Source organism: Canis lupus, chromosome 1, assembly GCF_003254725.2.
Source record: "Canis lupus dingo isolate Sandy chromosome 1, ASM325472v2, whole genome shotgun sequence".
Taxonomy (NCBI): Eukaryota; Metazoa; Chordata; class Mammalia; order Carnivora; family Canidae; genus Canis; species Canis lupus.
In genome coordinates, this window is record NC_064243.1 from 62,541,609 (window position 1) to 62,560,674 (window position 19,066).

Here is a 19,066-nt window from a genome sequence, read left to right on the forward strand (position 1 = left end):
GAAAGAATCAGAGCGCATGGAGCCAAGTTCTTTCCACAGTCTTTACTTCCCTTCTGTTTGCTTGTTTTTTACTCTTTTCATTCTTTAAGGAAAATCCATTCTCGTTCTTTTGGAAATTGTATTCAGAGCACTTTTTCAATCACAGTGAACTGGAAGACAGTGTTTGAGGGACAAGTCAATAACTACAAGTTGTCAAATATATGAGTGTGACCTGTGCAGCTTGGGCTCACACACGTGCAAGGGAGAGGATCCGAAGTACCACGGATTCTTTCAGATAGTTTTGCTAATAAATTTCTAGTGTTATGTGAAGTTGACTCTATTACCTTTGTCCTTCGAAGCTGTAGAAGTCTTCCCGGACTTTTCTTTTCTAATTTCTGCAAGAGGAATCATGGGGAGAAAAGGTTACAAGGAAACACAGAGAAAAAAATAGCAACCCCCCCCCAAAAAAAAACCCTGCAAGTTTCTTCATGTTCTTCTTTTTTTTTTCCCCTGAGGCCTAAAGACCCAGAAGGGCTCTGCACTGATATTTAAAACAGACATGTCTATGCGTGCATATAAGTTGCCTATAAAACGTTAACTAACTATGCAAAAGATACAAAATAAGCCCAAAAACCATTATCACAATTGAAAGACTATGATAGATACACAAAAGGTACAAATAAATTGCTATGGGCTTTGAGGAAAGAAGATACAACAATGGTAGCTAACATTGTCTATTCACTATATGCCATAGGGAATGTTCTCTACTGTTTGGCCATTCAACGTGCATGACAACCTTGTAAAGTACGTAGATCCTGTTATTATTTCTGCTTCTCACAGAAAGAGATTAAATAACTTTTCCAAGGTCATTGGCTCAGACAGGAGACCTGAGATTTGAACTGATATCTCCCTGAACCCAACCACAAAGGCTCTGGCTGAATGGTGGAATCAGGAAAGGCTTTGGCAGGTGGTACTGAGGCAGACCTTGAAAATGGAAAGGTTTCAGAGAGACGTAGATGAAATAGAGAGAAAGACACATTTAAGAAGGACAGAAGAGAGAATGGGGAGGCTTGAGCTGGTCATCTGTGAATATGGCTATGTGAGTCCCCTGTAACCAACAGAATGCAATGGAAGCTATGCTGTGTGACTTCCTGCACTAATCAGAGCCATACAATTCCTACCTGCTTCTCCAGGGACAACAGCTCTGAAGAAGCTGACGGCCCTCCCTGAAGGACTCCAGCTAATACCACCATGCTAGAAAAGCTACATGGGGGCAGCTCAGTCAATAGCTCCAGCTGAGCCTCCAGCCAACAGCTGCCTGCCATCTAAGTGAGCGAGACATCTCAGACGTCCAGGAGATGATTGCATTAGATGACTACAGCCTAAGCCGATATTTGACTGCAGTCACATGAGGTACCCAAGTAAGAACTGCCTAGTTGATCCCTCCTAAATACCTGACCCTCTAAATCCTGAGCACAGTAAAATTGGCTGTGTAAAATATACCACTGTGTTTCGGAGTGGTCTGCACACAGAAACAGCATTTGAATCCATCGGCTAAAATAAACAACAGGATATTGCAGCATGGGATAAGATCTCCAGTGGAGTTCTATAGACAACAGAGAAATGATTAATAGCTCCATTTTATAATTGGGAAAGTTTTCACTGAGAAGACGCCACTTGGGTTTAGGCTCCTAAGTTGAGTAGAATCTCATTGGTCAGTAAACATCAATTTAACAGCATAACTGCATGTAATAGGTACAACAGATTTTAAAAATGCTGAGGATAGCTTCTGAGGTTTGTACATGTTTTACAGAGGGCCAATCTGCCATCTACTGAGATATGAAGTGTAAGAAATAGGAGTTTTTGGAGAAAGGTATCATCTTTGTTTTGAATGCATTACTTTTCATGTGTCATCAAGATACCCCAAAAGGAAAGGTCTAGCAAATAGTTGGAAATACAGGTGAAATGCAGATTATATGAAAGTGCTGCAGAAGCAAAGCAACCTGCAGTCTCATTTATAAATGGAAACTAACAATGCAACGAGTAACATGAATTTTGAATGCCTCAAATTTTATTTACTTTGTTCACACATGCTGACTTAACTTAGTGAATAAACTAAGTATACAAAGGCAAAATAAACCAGAATATAAAAAAGTATGTTCTTAATAATACATGCACATTTTTAAAAATGTTAAAAGACTGATAGGTGTTATTTGTATATTTCCAATCCAGTCTTATATAATTTGTCTATATTGAAACATCATTCACATGTTGGTAGTAATAAACTTAACCTTTTAAATGTTTATTAGTTATTGCCAGATGTTTTAAAATCACACAGTGATCAAAATAGCAATGCAAGTCAAGTTTTAAATAATTTACTAGATAAAAAATATTCTTTTTTTTAAATATTCGTTTTAGGGATCCCTGGGTGGCGCAGCGGTTTGGCGCCTGCCTTTGGCCCAGGGCGCGATCCTGGAGACCCCGGATCGAATCCCACATCAGGCTCCCAGTGCATGGAGCCTGCTTCTTCCTCTGCCTATGTCTCTGCCTCTCTCTCTCTCTCTCTCTGTGACTATCATAAATAAATAAAAATTAAAAAAAAAATAATAAATAAATAAATAAATATTCGTTTTAAGAGAAACATATTTGATTTCAATAAGGCCAGGATTTTTTTTTAAGATTTATTTATTTATAAGAGAGAGAGAGCACAAGTGGGGGGAGCAGAGGGCGAGGGAGAGAGATTGTCAAGCAGACTCCATGCCAAGCACAGAGCCTGATCTCACAACCCTGAGATCATGACCTGAGCAGAAAATAAGATTTTGTTAGATCCTTAACTGACTGAGCAACCCAGGCACCCTAGGCCTGGAATTTTTATAAGTTAAGGGCCTGAATATATCTAATTAAGGTAAACAAATAGAAAACAGCGTTTGCTTTTGCTTCTTACATGGTCCTATAGAAGATAAAATGTATCTGTAAGAACAGTGTTTTCTTCTAGAAGATTTTTTTTTTTTTTTCCCCATGAAACAGGCAAAACAAAAGACTGAAATAATGGACTATCCTGTAATGGAGGAAATCAGCACTAGAGTTTTTCCCTAGCACAAACAAATGTTTTGAACCCCAAGCATTATGTTTAAAGTAAATAGTACAATTAATATCTTTGGGATGCCTGGGAGGCTCAGTGGTTGAGCATGTCTACCTTTGGCTCAGGCCATGGTCCTAGAGTCATGGGATTGAGTCTCGCTTTAGTCTCCCTGAATGGAGCCTGCTTCTCCCTCTGCCTGTGTCACTGCCTCTCTCTGTGTGTCTCTCATAAATAAATAAATAAAATATATTTTAAAAAAATCTTTGATCTGACTATTGTTTATATTTCATTGCTCTGAATGATCAAGTTCAATATCAGTTTATTATCAGTGACATTAGAATATTAAGGATATTTCTGTTGGAGCACCATGGTTTGATGTAATATGAAGTATAGCTAAATTTTAAGAAGAAACTGAAACTGGAAGGTCTAAAAAGAGCCTCACATTATCAGGCAATTTAAGCCTCCTGGCTGTGAAAAGAACCAAACTCAATATTTTTAACCTTTCTTAACCAGCTAGCTTTAATAAAGTGTTGAGAAATGTCATTTTAAAAACTTTCTTATCTCTTTTGTAGATACAAGATGTCTGCTGATTAGAGATATTTTTTCATAAGCATAAGGAATAAGATCAATGTATCAAACTTTCTGGATTTTTCTTCTGATGGAAAGAATAATTTTAAAGAACCATATGGAGAGCTCTATGTATAAGTTTAATAATACTGGATAATTTCCTGGATATGACTATTAATGGACATCACATAGCATCAAAAATATTAATCTTGTTCCATAACATTTCTATTGCTTCCTAAAGTGATTTAATTGTGATTAATTGCATGGATTTTTAAAATATTTAACATATGAATGCTCTACACGCACCTGTCATTTTTTGTTCATTCAGATATAATTTTTGACAATCAGAGATATTTGAGAAAAGGCATTTTATATAATTTATATCTTTTCCAAACTACAAAATATAAATTTTATAAATCAATACAGAGAAAAGCCTTCTCAAGTCCTCTATATGGTTTAAAATACTGTGCTTATAATTCCCATGAAGGAAAATATAATATATTGATGTTTATTTAATAATAATTTTGAATGTTCCTTAAAAGATGTTGTCAGAGTTTAATTTTACTGGGACACTGTCCATTAACTTTGTAATTAAGTATGACTTGGTTGGAAGCTATCTTTTACTTTCTCTTTGTCTTAATGATACATTTAATCATTCCCTACATTCCCTACTCTATGGGCTAAAGCACTTCACACACAATTGTAACATTTTAAACTGTTTTTCTTCAAATATCTGTTTAAATATCCTTGATTAAAAATGTTTCCAGTTCAATTATATTTACATGTTGGTGTCTCTTTTGTTTTAACCTTAGAACCTTCATTGCATTTTTTTTTTGTCTTAGCCTTTACATATTATCCAAAAAGAATATACTTTTGTACCCATATTATCACCTACCCCTAATTATCATTACCCCGGACAGCCTAATTAAAAAGCATAATATAAAATTTGCTTGAATGACATCTAGACAATGCTATCAGGGCTTGGAGACTATGGTGAGGTATTCCTCAAGATATTGTAGATAAGGACAATTAGACTGTTCTTTGAAAGTTAAGTTATATAATCAATACAAAGTGGGAAGAGTTAGTGGGTGAGCTCAGAAAGCATCAACTATCTAGACTATAAATACACCTGTGAAGAGCTTCCTTGCATTGCTTAAGCACTGTGGAGATCTAGGCAAGCTGGGATCTTTGGCATATTAAAACTTTGAAATAGAGCACATAAGAATTCAAAAGAGCTAACAGATACAGAACTTGTTAAGTACGCATCTTGCAATCCCCATGGGGGAGAAAGTCTTGTCCAATGGATTCAGTATTCTAATCCTTCTGAAAAGTTCTTCCCCATAATAGTATAGTTTTCAAATTATCATAGTTCAGGGACTTTCCTGAAATCATCTAAATATCCCTTTCTTTTAAATTCTGACTCAACTTACAGTTATGATGATTTTAGACTATGTAGCTTGGCTGCAGAGAGTGGACTCTGCACATGCCTTTATATTCTGGTCCTCATTAAACATTAATAACCAGAAGACTGGGGCGCCTGGGTGGCTCAGTTGCTTAAGTGTCTGCCTTGAGCTCAAGTCATGATCCCAGGGTCCTAGGATCCAGTCCTGCGTTGGGCTCCCTGCTCAGTGGGGAGTCTGCTTCTCCCTCTGCCTCTCCCCTGGCTCATCCCCTCTGTCTCTCTCTCACCCTCTCTCAAATAAATGAATAAATAAAATCCTTAAAAAAATAATCAGAATACTGATTGGAATTCCGTAGAGTACCTCAGTGTGGTGCATTTTAGTCATTTTAGTTCAACTCTGCCCAGCTCTTTCAGAAAGATCAGCAATAAGCAATGATTTTAAAAAAGGAAAATAAGCACTTCTTTATATATTTGGGAGACGAGATAAACTAGGACATCGTAGGCACAGAATTAGCTACTGAGCCCTAAATCTAGTATAAAAGATTTTATTTTCAAAAGAAAACTTTATTAGCCATGAAATTTTTCTCATGTAATTATGATCAAGCCAGGATGCCAAAGTTCCCATGTTTGTTTCAAATATGTATATGTATATCTATAATTATAGGATTATAATTTGCTTGGCAGCAGGCAAAGCTAGGTCTTGGTCATTCCTGCCCTTACTTACAATGAGGAAATGTTATTTTATAATCTTAGGCATTTTTCATATGATCTTGCTATGAATTGAATGTTTGTGTCCCTCCAAAATTCGTATGTTGAAGCCTGAAACCCAATGCTATGGTATTTGCAGGTGGGGCTTTGGAAAGTGATTAGGTCAAGAGGGTGGAGCTTTCCTGAATGAGATCTCTGTCTCTGTTCTCTCTTTCTCTACTCAATTGGGTATATAGTAAGAGGCATCTGCAAACCAGGAGGAGGACTCTTGCCAGGAACCAAATTGACTGGCACTTTAAGGCTCCAGAACTGTGAGAAATAAATTTCTGCTTAAGCCACCCATCTGGGCTATTTTTGTTATAGGAACCTCGAGCTGATTTAGACAAATCTCTTTAATTTTGTACTCATTCCAGAGAGTTGGGTGTTATCTGCAATTCATAGATTAACAGCAGACGCTAAGAGGTAAAAATTTGCCCAAGGTCACAGCTACTAAACAGTAGTGGGAAACTTGAACCCAGACCATCAAACTACAGAGGTAGAGCTAACCTGCATTAAGAGAACAGTGGATTATAAACCACATAGCATCTCAGACGCCCCTTCAGAATGAATAGTGAGCATGTTTGCATCACCATATCCCATCAATTGCCCTCCAGAACTACCAGTCTGTCACAGCCTTCCAATACTTCTGAAGTCAGACCGTGTCATCTGATACATACCAAGAATTCAATAACTATTTGTTGAATAAAGTAATAAATTTGCCAGTTTGGTGCCTACCACATTTTATTAGGAAAATTGCCCTTTAATGCCTACATAAAAGCCTACTAATCATTATAATCACCTTTTGTAGTTACTTATGCCCAACTTTGCAATCCTAACCTAGTAGCTGAGTTGTCAAAATAAAATGAAGTTGCTGTTATTTAACAGCTTTAGTGGTCAAAATAAAGCATCTATTTCAAGCTAATATTTACCTAGCATTCTCTTTTTCTGGAAGTTTATTTTTTATTTTTATTTTTTAAATTTTTATTTATTTATAATAGTCACACACAGAGAGAGAGAGAGGCAGAGACATAGGCAGAGGGAGAAGCAGGCTCCATGCACCGGGAGCCCAACGTGGGATTCGATCCCGGGTCTCCAGGATTGCGCCCTGGGCCAAAGGCAGGCGTTAAACCGCTGCGCCACCCAGGGTTCCCTTTTTCTGGAAGTTTAAATCTAGCATTTCACTTTTTGTTTTCTAAGAAATTTTGGATAGTGAATTTCCAATATTGAATAACCTCACACACCTGTATGTATATACTTATTTCAATGTTTGTAATAATCTCTAATCCTCTATTCATTTTAAGTATAATATATTATAGTTTAACTACAATAATATTCATTATCCATAGTCTATATTGTCTTTTGAACTTTTCATAATCTGAACTCCTTTTCTACAAACACATTTATGTGAGATCTTGGGAATTAGTCTTATTATAGTTTAAACATTCCAACATGAAACTTATGTTATAAAATGATACAAAGAAATTTTGAAGAAATAGAATTGAATGTAAGAAAAATGTTAGCTTAAAAGTTAATAAAATAAAAAGTAAATAGGGTCTTTTATGAATCCTCCTATTATTCATGGTAGAGAATCTCAAAATATATATTACTTTGAAATTTACCTAGTGGACTAATTCTTTAAGATTTATACACTTTTTTAAAATTAATGAACTTCAATGAGTTCTAGAGCAGATTAAGGTTTGCAGCAAAATTGAATGGAAAGCCCACAGGGTTCCCATACGTGGCCTACCCCATCATCATCTCTCACTAGAATGATACATTTGTTACAATCAATAAACCAATATTGATACATCATTACCTACCAAAGTCCACAGTTTACATTAAGATTCACTGTTCATTTTGGTCATTCTATTGATTTTGACAAATTAAATGATGTACATCTACTATTATAGTGTGATACAGAATAGTTTCAGTGACCTAAAAATCCTCTGTCCTCCACAGTGTCAGTCCTTCCTCTTCCAAAACCCCTGACAACCACTGAACTTTCTACCATCTCTTTTTCTAGAATATCATGTAGTTGGGGTTCTACAATAAGAAGACTTTCAAGATGGGCTTTTTACACTAGAAATAGAACTTAAGTTTCCTCTATGTCTTTCTGTGACTTGATAGCTTGAGATAGAAGAGTGTATTTGGTTCCAAATTTTAGCAGCTATGAATAAAGCAGGTATAAGTGTTTGCAGGTTTTGTGTGGATGTATGTTTTTTAGTCATTTGAGTATATACTAAGATTGCTGGATTGTATGGTAGGAGTATATTTAATTTTATAAAAAAACCACCAAACTGTCTTCCAAGGTGACTATGTATTTTGTATTCCCTCCAACAACGATTGAGAGTTCCTGTTGTTTCACATATTCCCCAACATTTGATGTTATTAGTGTTTTGGATTTTAGCCCTTTTAATAAGTATATAGTGACATTTCATTATTTTAATTGCAATTTCCTAGTGATGGATGATGTTGAACCTCTTTTCATATGCTTTGTCATCTGGATATCTTCTTTGGTAAAGTATTTGTTCAGATGTTGTGTCAATTTTTTAAGGGAGTTGTTCCTCTTCCTATTATTGAGTTTTAAGATTTTTTTGTGTTTTTTGGATAATAGTCCTTTATCAGATATGTATTTTACAAACATTTTCTCTCATTCTGTGTCATTTTCAAATTTTCATGACAGCATCTTCTGAAGAACTGAAGTGTTTAATTTTGATGAAATCCAACTTATGATTTTTTTATGCATGGATTGTGTCTTTGGTGTTGTACCTAAAAGGCCATTGCCAAAAGCCAAGGCCACCTGGATTTTCTTATGTTATCCTCTAGGGGTTTTATGGTTTTACATTTAGAGCTATGATCTACTTTGAGTTTACTTTTTGAGAAGGGTATAGAGTCTGTATCTAGCTGCTTCTTTCTTTCTTTCTTCCTTCCTTTCTTTCTTTCTTTCTTTCTTTCTTTCTTTCTTTCTTTCTTTTCTTTCTTCTTTCCTTTTTCTTTCTTTCTTCTTTCCTTTTTCTTTCTTTCCCTTCCTTCCTTCTTTCCTTCCTTCCTTCTTTCCTTCCTTCCTTCCTTCCTTCCTTCCTTCCTTCCTTCCTTCCTCCTTTCTCTCTCTCTATATGTATTTTTTTCTTGTGGATGTCCAATTGTTCCAGCACTACTTCTTAAAAACTTGTTGAGAATACCATCCATTGAACTGTTTTTGCTTTTTTTGTCAAAGATCAGTTGACTATATTTTGTGGGTCTATTGGTGGGCTCTCTATTCTGTTCCATTGATCTATTTGTTATTTCAGTAACACCATGTTGTGTTGTCATAGCCTTATATACAGTTGAAGCAGTAGTGTCAGTTCCCCAACTATGTTCTTGTATTGTCTTAGCTATTTTGGGTCTTTTCTGTTTCTGTATAAATTGTGTAATCAGTTTGTTGGTAGCCACAATAGCAGTTTGTCAATATCCACTGTGATTTTTATTATGATTACATTGAATCTATAGATGAAGAACTGACATCTTAACAATTTTGAGTCTGCCTACTCATGAACATGGAATAATTCTCAATTATTTGGCTTTCTAATTTTTTTTCATTTGAGTTTTGAAGTTCTCCTCATGGAAATTTCACAAGTATATTGTTATATTCATACCTAAATGTTTGTTTTGTAATTGCTAATGTAAATAGTATTGCATTTTAATTTTGTTCATCCCAATATTTATTGTTGACACATAAAAGAACAATTTACTTTTTTGTTATTATTTTTGTTATTAACCTTGTATCCTGAAATCTTGCTATAATTACTTACTAGTTCCAAGAAGTTTTTCTTTATTCTTTGGAATTTTCTACATAGACACATATCATATGTGAATAAAGTTTTATTTCCTCCTTCCTAGTTGGTAAATTTTTATTTCTTTTTCTTGTCTTATTGCATTAACAAGTACTTCTAGTGCAATGTTGAATAGAATGAGGTGAGATGGGATATCCTTGCCATTTTTCTTATCTTGGGGGGGGGACACTTCTGTCATTAAGTCTGATGTTAGCTGCAGGTTTTCTGTAGATATTCCTTATCAAGTTAAGGAAGTTCTTCTCTATTTCTAGTTTGTTAAGAGTTTAAATTATGAATGAATGCTAGATTTTCTCAAATGGTTTTCTGTATCTATAGAATAATGTGTTTTTTCTTTATCTTGTCAATGTGATGGATTATATTAGTTGATTTTTCAAATGTTGAACTAGCTTTGCATACTGGAATAAATCCCACTTATTCATGATGTAATTTTGTTATTTTATTGTTTAATTTGATTTGATTATATTTTAGATTTCCTTCATTTTTTTTAGAAAGTTCTAGTCTAATAGTACTTTAAACTTTGTGATATGTATGTACATGTAAAAGAACATTGAAGTCCAAGACTCTCAAAAAAGATTTGGTTGAGGTAAAACAATAACTAATGTAATTTCAAAAAACTAGAAACTCTACTTCCTATGGTGCTTATTGGTGTGACAAAGTGATCCCACAGCTAAACAAGGACCCTCATCTATTTTTTGTTCCTTCCGTTGGAAACAATATTTTAAAAGGAGTATTCATTTTTTGTATTTTAAAAGATAAACCTAATCTATTCAGTAAACCTTTATTCACTTTCTCCTTTGTGCTGGGAGCTGGAAAAACACAAATGGTTGTATTGAGTTCAGTTAATGCCAGAAAGCATCTACATGGATGATAGAGACACATATACAGGGATCCAAGTCTGTAGCATATGGACTGACAAACTCTAGCTGATGGAATGAGAAAAGATTTCACAGAAGCACTGGCATTTGTAGTGGATTCAGAAACTGGTTAAAAGGCTTGCCATCAAAAAAGAATTCAGAAGCCATCTCCAATGTAAGGAACAATATAAGCAAACCATGGAATGTGAATGTTCATGTGGCTGGATTGCTGGATATATAAAGTAGGGAAGAAGTAGGAAGCAGAAGCTTGAAAGTCATACTGAGAATTGGTGGTAAAGGGACATATAGAGATCTACTACAGAATCTAAATTTATATCCTTCCAGGAATGATGAGTCTTTGAAGATGCTAAATCTAAATAATCTTTCTGGTACTACGTCAATGTTATTAAAAAGTTTTTGTTCATAAAAGAATATTATACATACTAACTGACTAACAATACATAGAAAGTTACTGTTATTTTGTTTGGAAATAGTCTCATACTGAAACTACCCAGAGTTGTATTATCCACATTCTCCTGTCTCCAAAGACAACATTTGTTTCATCTTTTATAGTTTCTTTTGCACATATGTGTCAAGGGTATAATTTCTACATCTTGTGTGCCATTGTTACTGATACTTATGATTAAATAATATTTATGGAAATTCATGTCACTTAATTAAATATTCAATAGTATGCTTTGCTCTAGAGATGAACTTTTTGATTCTTAAGTGTGAGTTAAGTGTATATTTTGAAATGTAAACAAATTAAATACTTCAAATAATACAATTCTATTTAATAGTTTTATATAACAATATTTTTAAACATTTTAATTTTAGAATCTGAATCTGATTTTCCTGTATATACTTTTGTACAAATTGTACTTACAATCAGAAAAATAAGTATATCTTCAGAATTTGAAACAAAGTGGAAATGCCTTCAGGCATTAGAGGTAATTTTTACAAATGTGAATTAGGCAATATTATGATTGGAAGATCCTCTAGAGATTGCTTAGTGAAATAATTTTGGCTTCTAAAAGAGGCTAGTTAAAGCAGGTAGCTAGTGTAATGTCACAGAATAAATTATGGGGAAGGTGGACTAAGCTTTTTGTGTTATTTAGAGAGAGCTCTCTACTGTTCAAGTAGGTTAATATTTTAATTACTATTGGCTTTCATCAGTTTTTTTTTTCAAAGACCAACAACTCCAAGTTAAGAATTGCTCACAATGATTTTTATTCCCAAGGTTTTTAAGGACAATATGGATGCTTTGTATGGCTTATCTGACTAGTATCTTTATCCTATTATATGAATGAAGTGAAATAAAACCCAAACTTTTCAAGTTATAATAATGAAAAAATTTTTTGATTATGCCATTTTACAATTCCAAAGAAGATCTGAATTTTCATTTTTTAAAGAATTGCTTTTTCAATCAGTTTCTACTACATCATCATTCTATGAAAAATTGGGGCAGTAATAGTCAACAAGATACAGGTATATTTTATGTAGACTGTTGATAAGATTTTCATGTTCATTCCTGAAATTATTTGACCTAAAATGTATAATTTTATGTACAACAAGAAGAAAGTAACAATGCATTTTTATGTGGGGCTAATGATTTCATATGATTTTTTGCCATTTGATTTTTAGAGAATGGAGCTAACCTCCATCAGTTTGTTATAAGATATAGCATAACAATTTGTTTTCATACAATTTTATTCCAGGTAGTGTATGCCAATTTTTTTTTTCTGAAACAAGTCTTGTAAATGAAAGAAATGATTTATAAATGAAAGAAAAAAGTCAATAAAAGGAAAAGAATCTCAGGAAACAACCCTGTTTTGTAACATAGCAGCTTATAATTTTCTATTAATGATCTCTAAGGGAAAAAAGATCCAATCCATATGTGGCTTCAGGATAATAGCAGGAGCAGAAGAAAATATTGATAGAAAAAAAGAGAGACATAATTAGCAGATCAATGTTCTTAAGTTCATAAAGAGGCATTTCTTTGTTGTGTTGTATGCTAAACACAAAGATGCATTTCCACAATCCATTATATAATCAAGGTTAGAATGTCAAAGGAACAAACAAAGTTGATTTTTCTCAGTGGTGAACAAAATTGTAATCTTCAAGTATTTGTGTCAAATAATTAAAAGTTCTTTCTAGATGTCAAATCCTGATAATGGTGATTGAAATTCTATATGAGAAAAAATAGGATTTGTAAGAGAATTTCACTGTGAAGAGAATGGCAACAGTCTGTTCCAGATTTAGGGATGTGATTTGTTTTGTTTTGTTTTGTTTTGTTTTGTTTTTCAAGTGGAGCCCACCACGGGTCTTGAGCTCATTACCCTGAGATCAAGACCTGAGCTGAGGAGATCAAGAGTTAGAGGCTTGACCAACTGAGCCGCATAGCTACCCTCATATTTAAGGATATCTTAAAAAAACTATCAACCTAAGGTTAAGACATAGATGATATCAAGAATACATACTTTCATTAAAATTATGAACTTATATTAAGTATTGGCAAAAGAAATGTGAAGTCCATTGCCCTTAAATTCAGAGATGGTATGACAACTTTATATTTACAATTAGATTTGACTGGACTTTAAGAAATTGTTCATAACTGCATTGTATTATTTTGACATGGAGATTTTTGGACTCTAAATCAAGACAAAGTTTGAGAATTAAAGTATAAGTGAAGCAAGAGCACATATTTGTTGTGAACAGTGTGTTACTTTTAAGAACCTAAAAGACATAACGTTCCCATTAAGAAACAACTTTGATAGATCATGAAGGGGTCAGAATGCAGGCAGAGGAGGAGTGATACATAGCTCCTGGGTATGGTGTCTTTTCAGGTAATTCAACCCATCTACCTACCAGTTTCTCTGATCTATGGTCAATAAGGTTACTTGGTGTTAAGAGCGGTGATCCAAAAAAAAAAAAAAAAAAAAAGTAGTGATCCAGTATGAAGTATAAGGGGAGATTCCTGGGGCAATCTTGTAGTTTTAGTGTGCTTCTCCATAAAATGCCCCGGATGTCTAAGAAAAGGAAGGAGGAAAATTGGTCACAGAGGCCAAATATGCAGAGGAATTATTCATTTTCATGATAACGGAAAGCAGAATATTTGCATGGAAGCAAAATTTGGGGCAACACAATTATGTCCTGTGTGACCTGTACTTGATTCTAGTATATCCTGCATAAAATAAGAGTGATCAACTCACACATTAGATTATTAGAGAAAATGGGTCATTAATAACAAAGAACCTTTAACTTTCGAGAGCAAGGTACTGCATGAATGGGTCTCATGACATCACCTCCAGATCTCGTTGACAGCATTGGCACACACGGCTCTTTTATTGGGCTAAAACTCTCATTAGCATTGAATGGCATCCCTATCAATAAATGTGAATTACATGAACCAAATGTTGCGTGGCAGATTGTGGCACCCTGCAGATCAATGTAACAATACAAATTTCTTCTAAGTGTTGTTCTGCTGTGTAGGTGGGATTTAGATCTGTCTGGTTATTAAAAGATGAGGGGTGTGGCGAAGAACATAGTGAGAAGGAAACTAGAAAGGAATTTCCTATACATAAGATAAAATCATTGTGAGAACATTCTAAAAGTATTAAGTAAAAGTAAGAAGTGAGATGTGCTATGGGAGCAAGTGAGACAGTGAATTGCTAAAGGTTCTCTTGAAAATCTATAAAATACATGAATATGCAGAGTACACTCATTTTCACATTTTGTATAAGCTCCGCATGTAAGCCATCTTCTCTCTGAAGCCCACTTCATGCTCCTCACACCCACCCCCCAGCGCCTAGCCTGTTGTGGGCGCTCAATAAATATTAAACAATCAAAGCACAAACCGTTGTCAGAAAGTTTGGAATTCACAGGAATCAATAGTATTGTTATCATTTAACATTTATTGAGGGTCAACAGCATGACTTAGTCCACATGTGCAAATAGGTTATTTTATAATCACATATTAAGCAAATAGTTAAACACAATTTGTATTAACTAAACTTCCAATTTTACTCCAGTGATCTGAGATGTAAAATTGTTTCTTTTTCAAATAATGTTGACATACCATGAAATATAAACATTAATTATTTAAATAAATAAGTTTCTCTAAGGGAAATCATTACTCTTAGGTATTAACATTCACTTGAAAGTATGAGATCAATCTATAATAAGTACACATCACATATTCTGAATAGGCCCGTGCATGTACAAAGAATAGAAGAATCTGAAAAGGTGAGGGAGGACAATGACAAATACAAAGCTTATAATAAATAGCATTTGGGTTTCCCTCCTGGCAGGACAACTTAAAACACTAATACAATCAGGTAGGGTACTGTTGTTTACAAAATAGAATCAAAGAAAGACAGAAAACTCTTCAGGGAGAACACAAATTAGCATGCTTCTGAATTTAGAAACATTTCATAATTTAAGGCAAGATAGAATTTTTTTATTACAGGAAATGAACTATATTTGAAACATTTATGATCCACATGCTCGTTTTATCCTGAATAAAATGATTACTAACTGTGCTCAGATGTATTCTAGTACATCTGATTTAAGAAGAGCCTCTATATCCTGATGCAAGGAACACACTGCTTAAAAACTTTGTGAAATACACAATTTTTACTTTTAGAAGGAGTAAGAGATCATCTAATTCTGCTTCACAGCTGTAAAAATAAGAAAAGCAAGGATGGACCTAATGTTTCTATACTTAGACTCATATATTGGCTTAATTGGGTAATTGCTTAACTTTCTCTTCCATTTTAAGTTTTTAAAAAATTCAATAGAATTGACTGAAATTTAATTTTTCAATATGTTTATCCATGTGATGACTGTTCACCACACGCAATTTTGTTTATGTAAGAACACCATCTACAAAGATCCTAACAATATGGTGCCATTAACGAATAATGCATATTTAAATATTTTTTTCTACTAGTCCCACTTTAAAACTGAAGAATTTAATCGCATATGTCCTGGTTTCTGAAATATGGCAACCTTTACTACTGGAAATCATATTTTGATTAACTAAAATATTCTCTTAATTGCACAGTATTTAGAGACAAAGTTCATTGAAATCTGGGTCATCTAACAGTCCTTTCTTCACTAACTCCTCTGTTTTCATTCAACCCACAGATAGTTGTTGAACACATACTGTATGCCAGCCCTGTTACAAGTTTCTAGACCAGACTGTTAAGATCTTAAGCAAACTCATGCATAGGTGTAACTGAAAGAAAAGGAAAAGATAATTTGCAAGTGATTTAATTTGTAACTATTTTCTTTACCTTTTCACTGTTGGATTTTAAGTCACTTGAAGGAAGAAAATTAAAAACAGGGAGATGCTGGGGCTCCAACATACAATTCAGACCTTTTAAAGTTAATTGTCTTGACTGGTATCCTTCCCTGCCCAAGTAAATAGCAAGCCATTGGTTGCTTCTTTAGAGTGACTCTTTTGCTCATCTGGCTAACAATGAAATATTACCAAATGTTTTCTTCTGAAAGAAAGCGATATTGAAAAACAGAGAAGTACATGGGATTTAAGAGGCAGGTCAATTTCAAAAGTGAGTAACAAGGAGGAAAATGTACACTACCTATAAAAATTAAATATCCATAAATGAATAAATTAAGCTTGGTGAAACATCATGCACTCTTTCTAGATGTCATATACAAATATCTAAAGATGACTCCTCCTGTGGAAGAACACAGCACCTAGTAAGTGTTGTCATGTTTTATCTTTGGCTTACCTCAGCTATAGGATAGCAAAACCTATTGTGTTAAGCATTTGTATCTCTTGATGCTTCTAGGTAATTGCTTTCTAAACAAGGAGGGATAGTTAATGGTGTGCGTGTGTGTGTGTGTGTACACACGCTTGTGTGCACCTCTAAAGTGGAGAAATTATTTATAAAATATTTAATACTCAAAATTCTAGTCCAGCCGATTTAAGACCTTCACAAAAAGAATAACTGAAAAACATCATGAGTTAGAGATAAAATAGGGTTACATTTTTGGACTTTTGCAGAAGTTAGATTAACTAAATTTCTACTTCCAACATGATATGAGGCCTAGTTTACTAAATTACGTTAACATATAATTCATTCCACCTTTCACTATATGAATTTCCTACAGTGTATAGTTTAATCAATGTTTCCTAAGTACAATTATAATTCAGATTAAGTCCAGAGGTTCAATATACACTATTTTATATAGGTCATCAAGCACATTTTAAAAGCTAGTAGGAATTTTGAAAATCATATTCTCTCCCTAGTACAAGTTCATGAGTGGAAATTTAAATGAATGAAAATGACTCCTTAAAAACTATTTAATTGTACTTTGATGCATCATAAACTAGCTTTAGATTATTTATACTTCTGAAGATAATTAAACTGCGTGAAGAAGAGAGGTACATAATAGATTTAAAACCTCTTCTTATGAATAAATTTTAGAATACTCTGATGAAATATGTAAAATGTCATTTTCACACTAACGTCTGATTTTTTATCACAAAATATATTTTTCATATCAACTATTAATCATACGTATATCATCTCAAAATATGCAATTTATCCAAATACTTTATTCCTTATGATATTTATAGTTGAAAAATAGGCCTTTGCTTTACAATATTTAAAAGTGAAATTATTTACTAAGTCAATATAAAAAGAACCATTCAAAGAACCTCATTAAACATAAGCTAAGAGCCTAAGCTTGTATATGATAAAAGATATTTAAAAAATACGAATTATAAAATTATCTGAAGAAGTAATTTCTTAACTCTAAGAACCATTTCTAGTCTCCCACCCACTTGAGTAAACATTCTAGAATTAATGGAAATGACACCAACATGCAGGTAAGAAGAAATAAACAAGTTGTGTTTAAATTACTTCTCTCTTACTTATCTCTTATTTGGCTTTTTACATTCTGGTCAATCTTCTCTTAATATGTTGTGGCTATAAAAGCAAATCTACAAATGCCAAAGATGAGCCATCCACACCTTTATATAGAAGGGAAAAACTGTGAAGCTTAGTGAAATCAAAGTGATTTGATAGTTTATCTCACCTATAATAAAGTTGATTTGATAAGGAAATATGCTTAAGTAAGGACTATGCAATTATCTAGGAATTTATCATTCTTCATATCCTTTCCCAGGTTTTCTCATTTAAGCTCTACATCTTGTTGAATAGGCAGGTCAGATAAAATTAACACCTTTTTATTATATTTTTTTCTGAAGAAATTTAGGCTCAGGGCCTTGCCTAAGTGAACAAGTTAAAATCGGGATGTAGTACTCCTATTCCTCTACTTTATATTTCCGAGATGGAAATATCTACATCTAAAGTTGATAGAAACATTCTATTGAATCATAAAACCTCACATAGCCCTCAGAAGCCAAAATTAATTTGAAAAGTTTTTCACTGTAATTGCAATCTGATTTTATTTTGAAAAGCCCAAAGAAATAAATCTTTAACCAATCATTTAACTTAATTGAATGTTTTATCTTAATTAACTTATCTGAAATGTGATAAATTAAAGGATTTTCTTGATATATTTATATCAAAAATAAATCTTTGATATTAGGAATTTAATTGCTCCCAAATTTAAAAGGAAAAACTATTTTGACTTCATTCTTGACAAATTTATTACTAGTTCTGATTTTATTACAATAAGTAATAAGCATTATAATAGATGAATAGCCAAAGAGTGGGGGAACCATAATTACAATTATTAGCACTCTGAGCTCTAATAGAAAGTCCAACAACACTTTAAATGTTTTAATTCTATTGTACTCTTGCATTTTTCTCAAGCATACTCTAGAGTGATGTATTTATGATATAACTCTATAAAATAAAATAAAATGCATTACTTATAACATTCTGATTTTTAATACTGAGATTTCAGACCTCTTGGGAGAATCACTTGCTGAAGTCATAACTTAATTTCAATTTACTTTTGGTGTTTTTTTCCTTTAAGTTTTACATATTATTTTTTAAGCATTAGAAGTTGTTTTTGCATAAATAGATTTATGTCATCTCTATTCTTTAAATTTTGATCAGTCAAGTGGTGATAAAAACCACAAATCAAACAAAAATGTCTACCAGTTGCCCCAGATCATTTCCTCATTCTCAATAATCTTCAGCATTTTCCCTGATTTAATTAAGAAGTCTGTGGAGTTTTCCTGTTCTGAACTTATACTCAAAGTTTAGTTATACAAAAGAATAAAAACCAAGATTGCTGCCTCACATTCTCCCTGGCACAGAAAAACATGCAAGGACAGTGATAGAGAGCAATAGATTTAACAGTTATTGTCTTCCTCCTGTCTGAATCCAGTGCTTTCCTCCTCATGTTGTTGTCTTTCTAAAGAAGATAATGTCAACCTCCTTCATTTTTTTTTACCTTGCTCCACTGTCTTGGTTGTTTTCTCTTCCTTCTTTCCAGGTACAGCTGTAAAGCAGAGATAAGGTTTAAATAAAAGTTGCAGGTGGAAATGCTGCTTCTGCTCAAAAAAGCATTTTGTAACTCATTCATTGCCAGCTCTTTCTTCTAAACAAGCTATTTTTAAGCTTTTCAACATTTCTCATTTCTCTATAAACCAACT

General features: G+C 33.4%; 1 protein-coding gene across 17 annotated transcripts in view; it reads right to left on the reverse strand.

Annotated features, from left to right (window-relative positions):
* TRDN (triadin) overlaps nt 1–19,066 on the reverse strand; it is a 362,541-nt gene that overhangs the window by 93,406 nt on the left and 250,069 nt on the right. For all 17 annotated transcript variants that reach the window (XR_007413384.1, XR_007413383.1, XM_035705844.2 and 14 more), the window contains 2 exons: nt 18,865–18,912; nt 324–374 (listed from right to left, as the gene is read on the reverse strand). Coding sequence is in view for 15 of the 17 variants with exons in the window: in XM_035705844.2 (XP_035561737.2) it covers nt 324–374; nt 18,865–18,912 (99 nt within the window). In the remaining 2 variants the exon portion in view is untranslated. The remainder of the gene's footprint in view (nt 1–323; nt 375–18,864; nt 18,913–19,066) is intronic.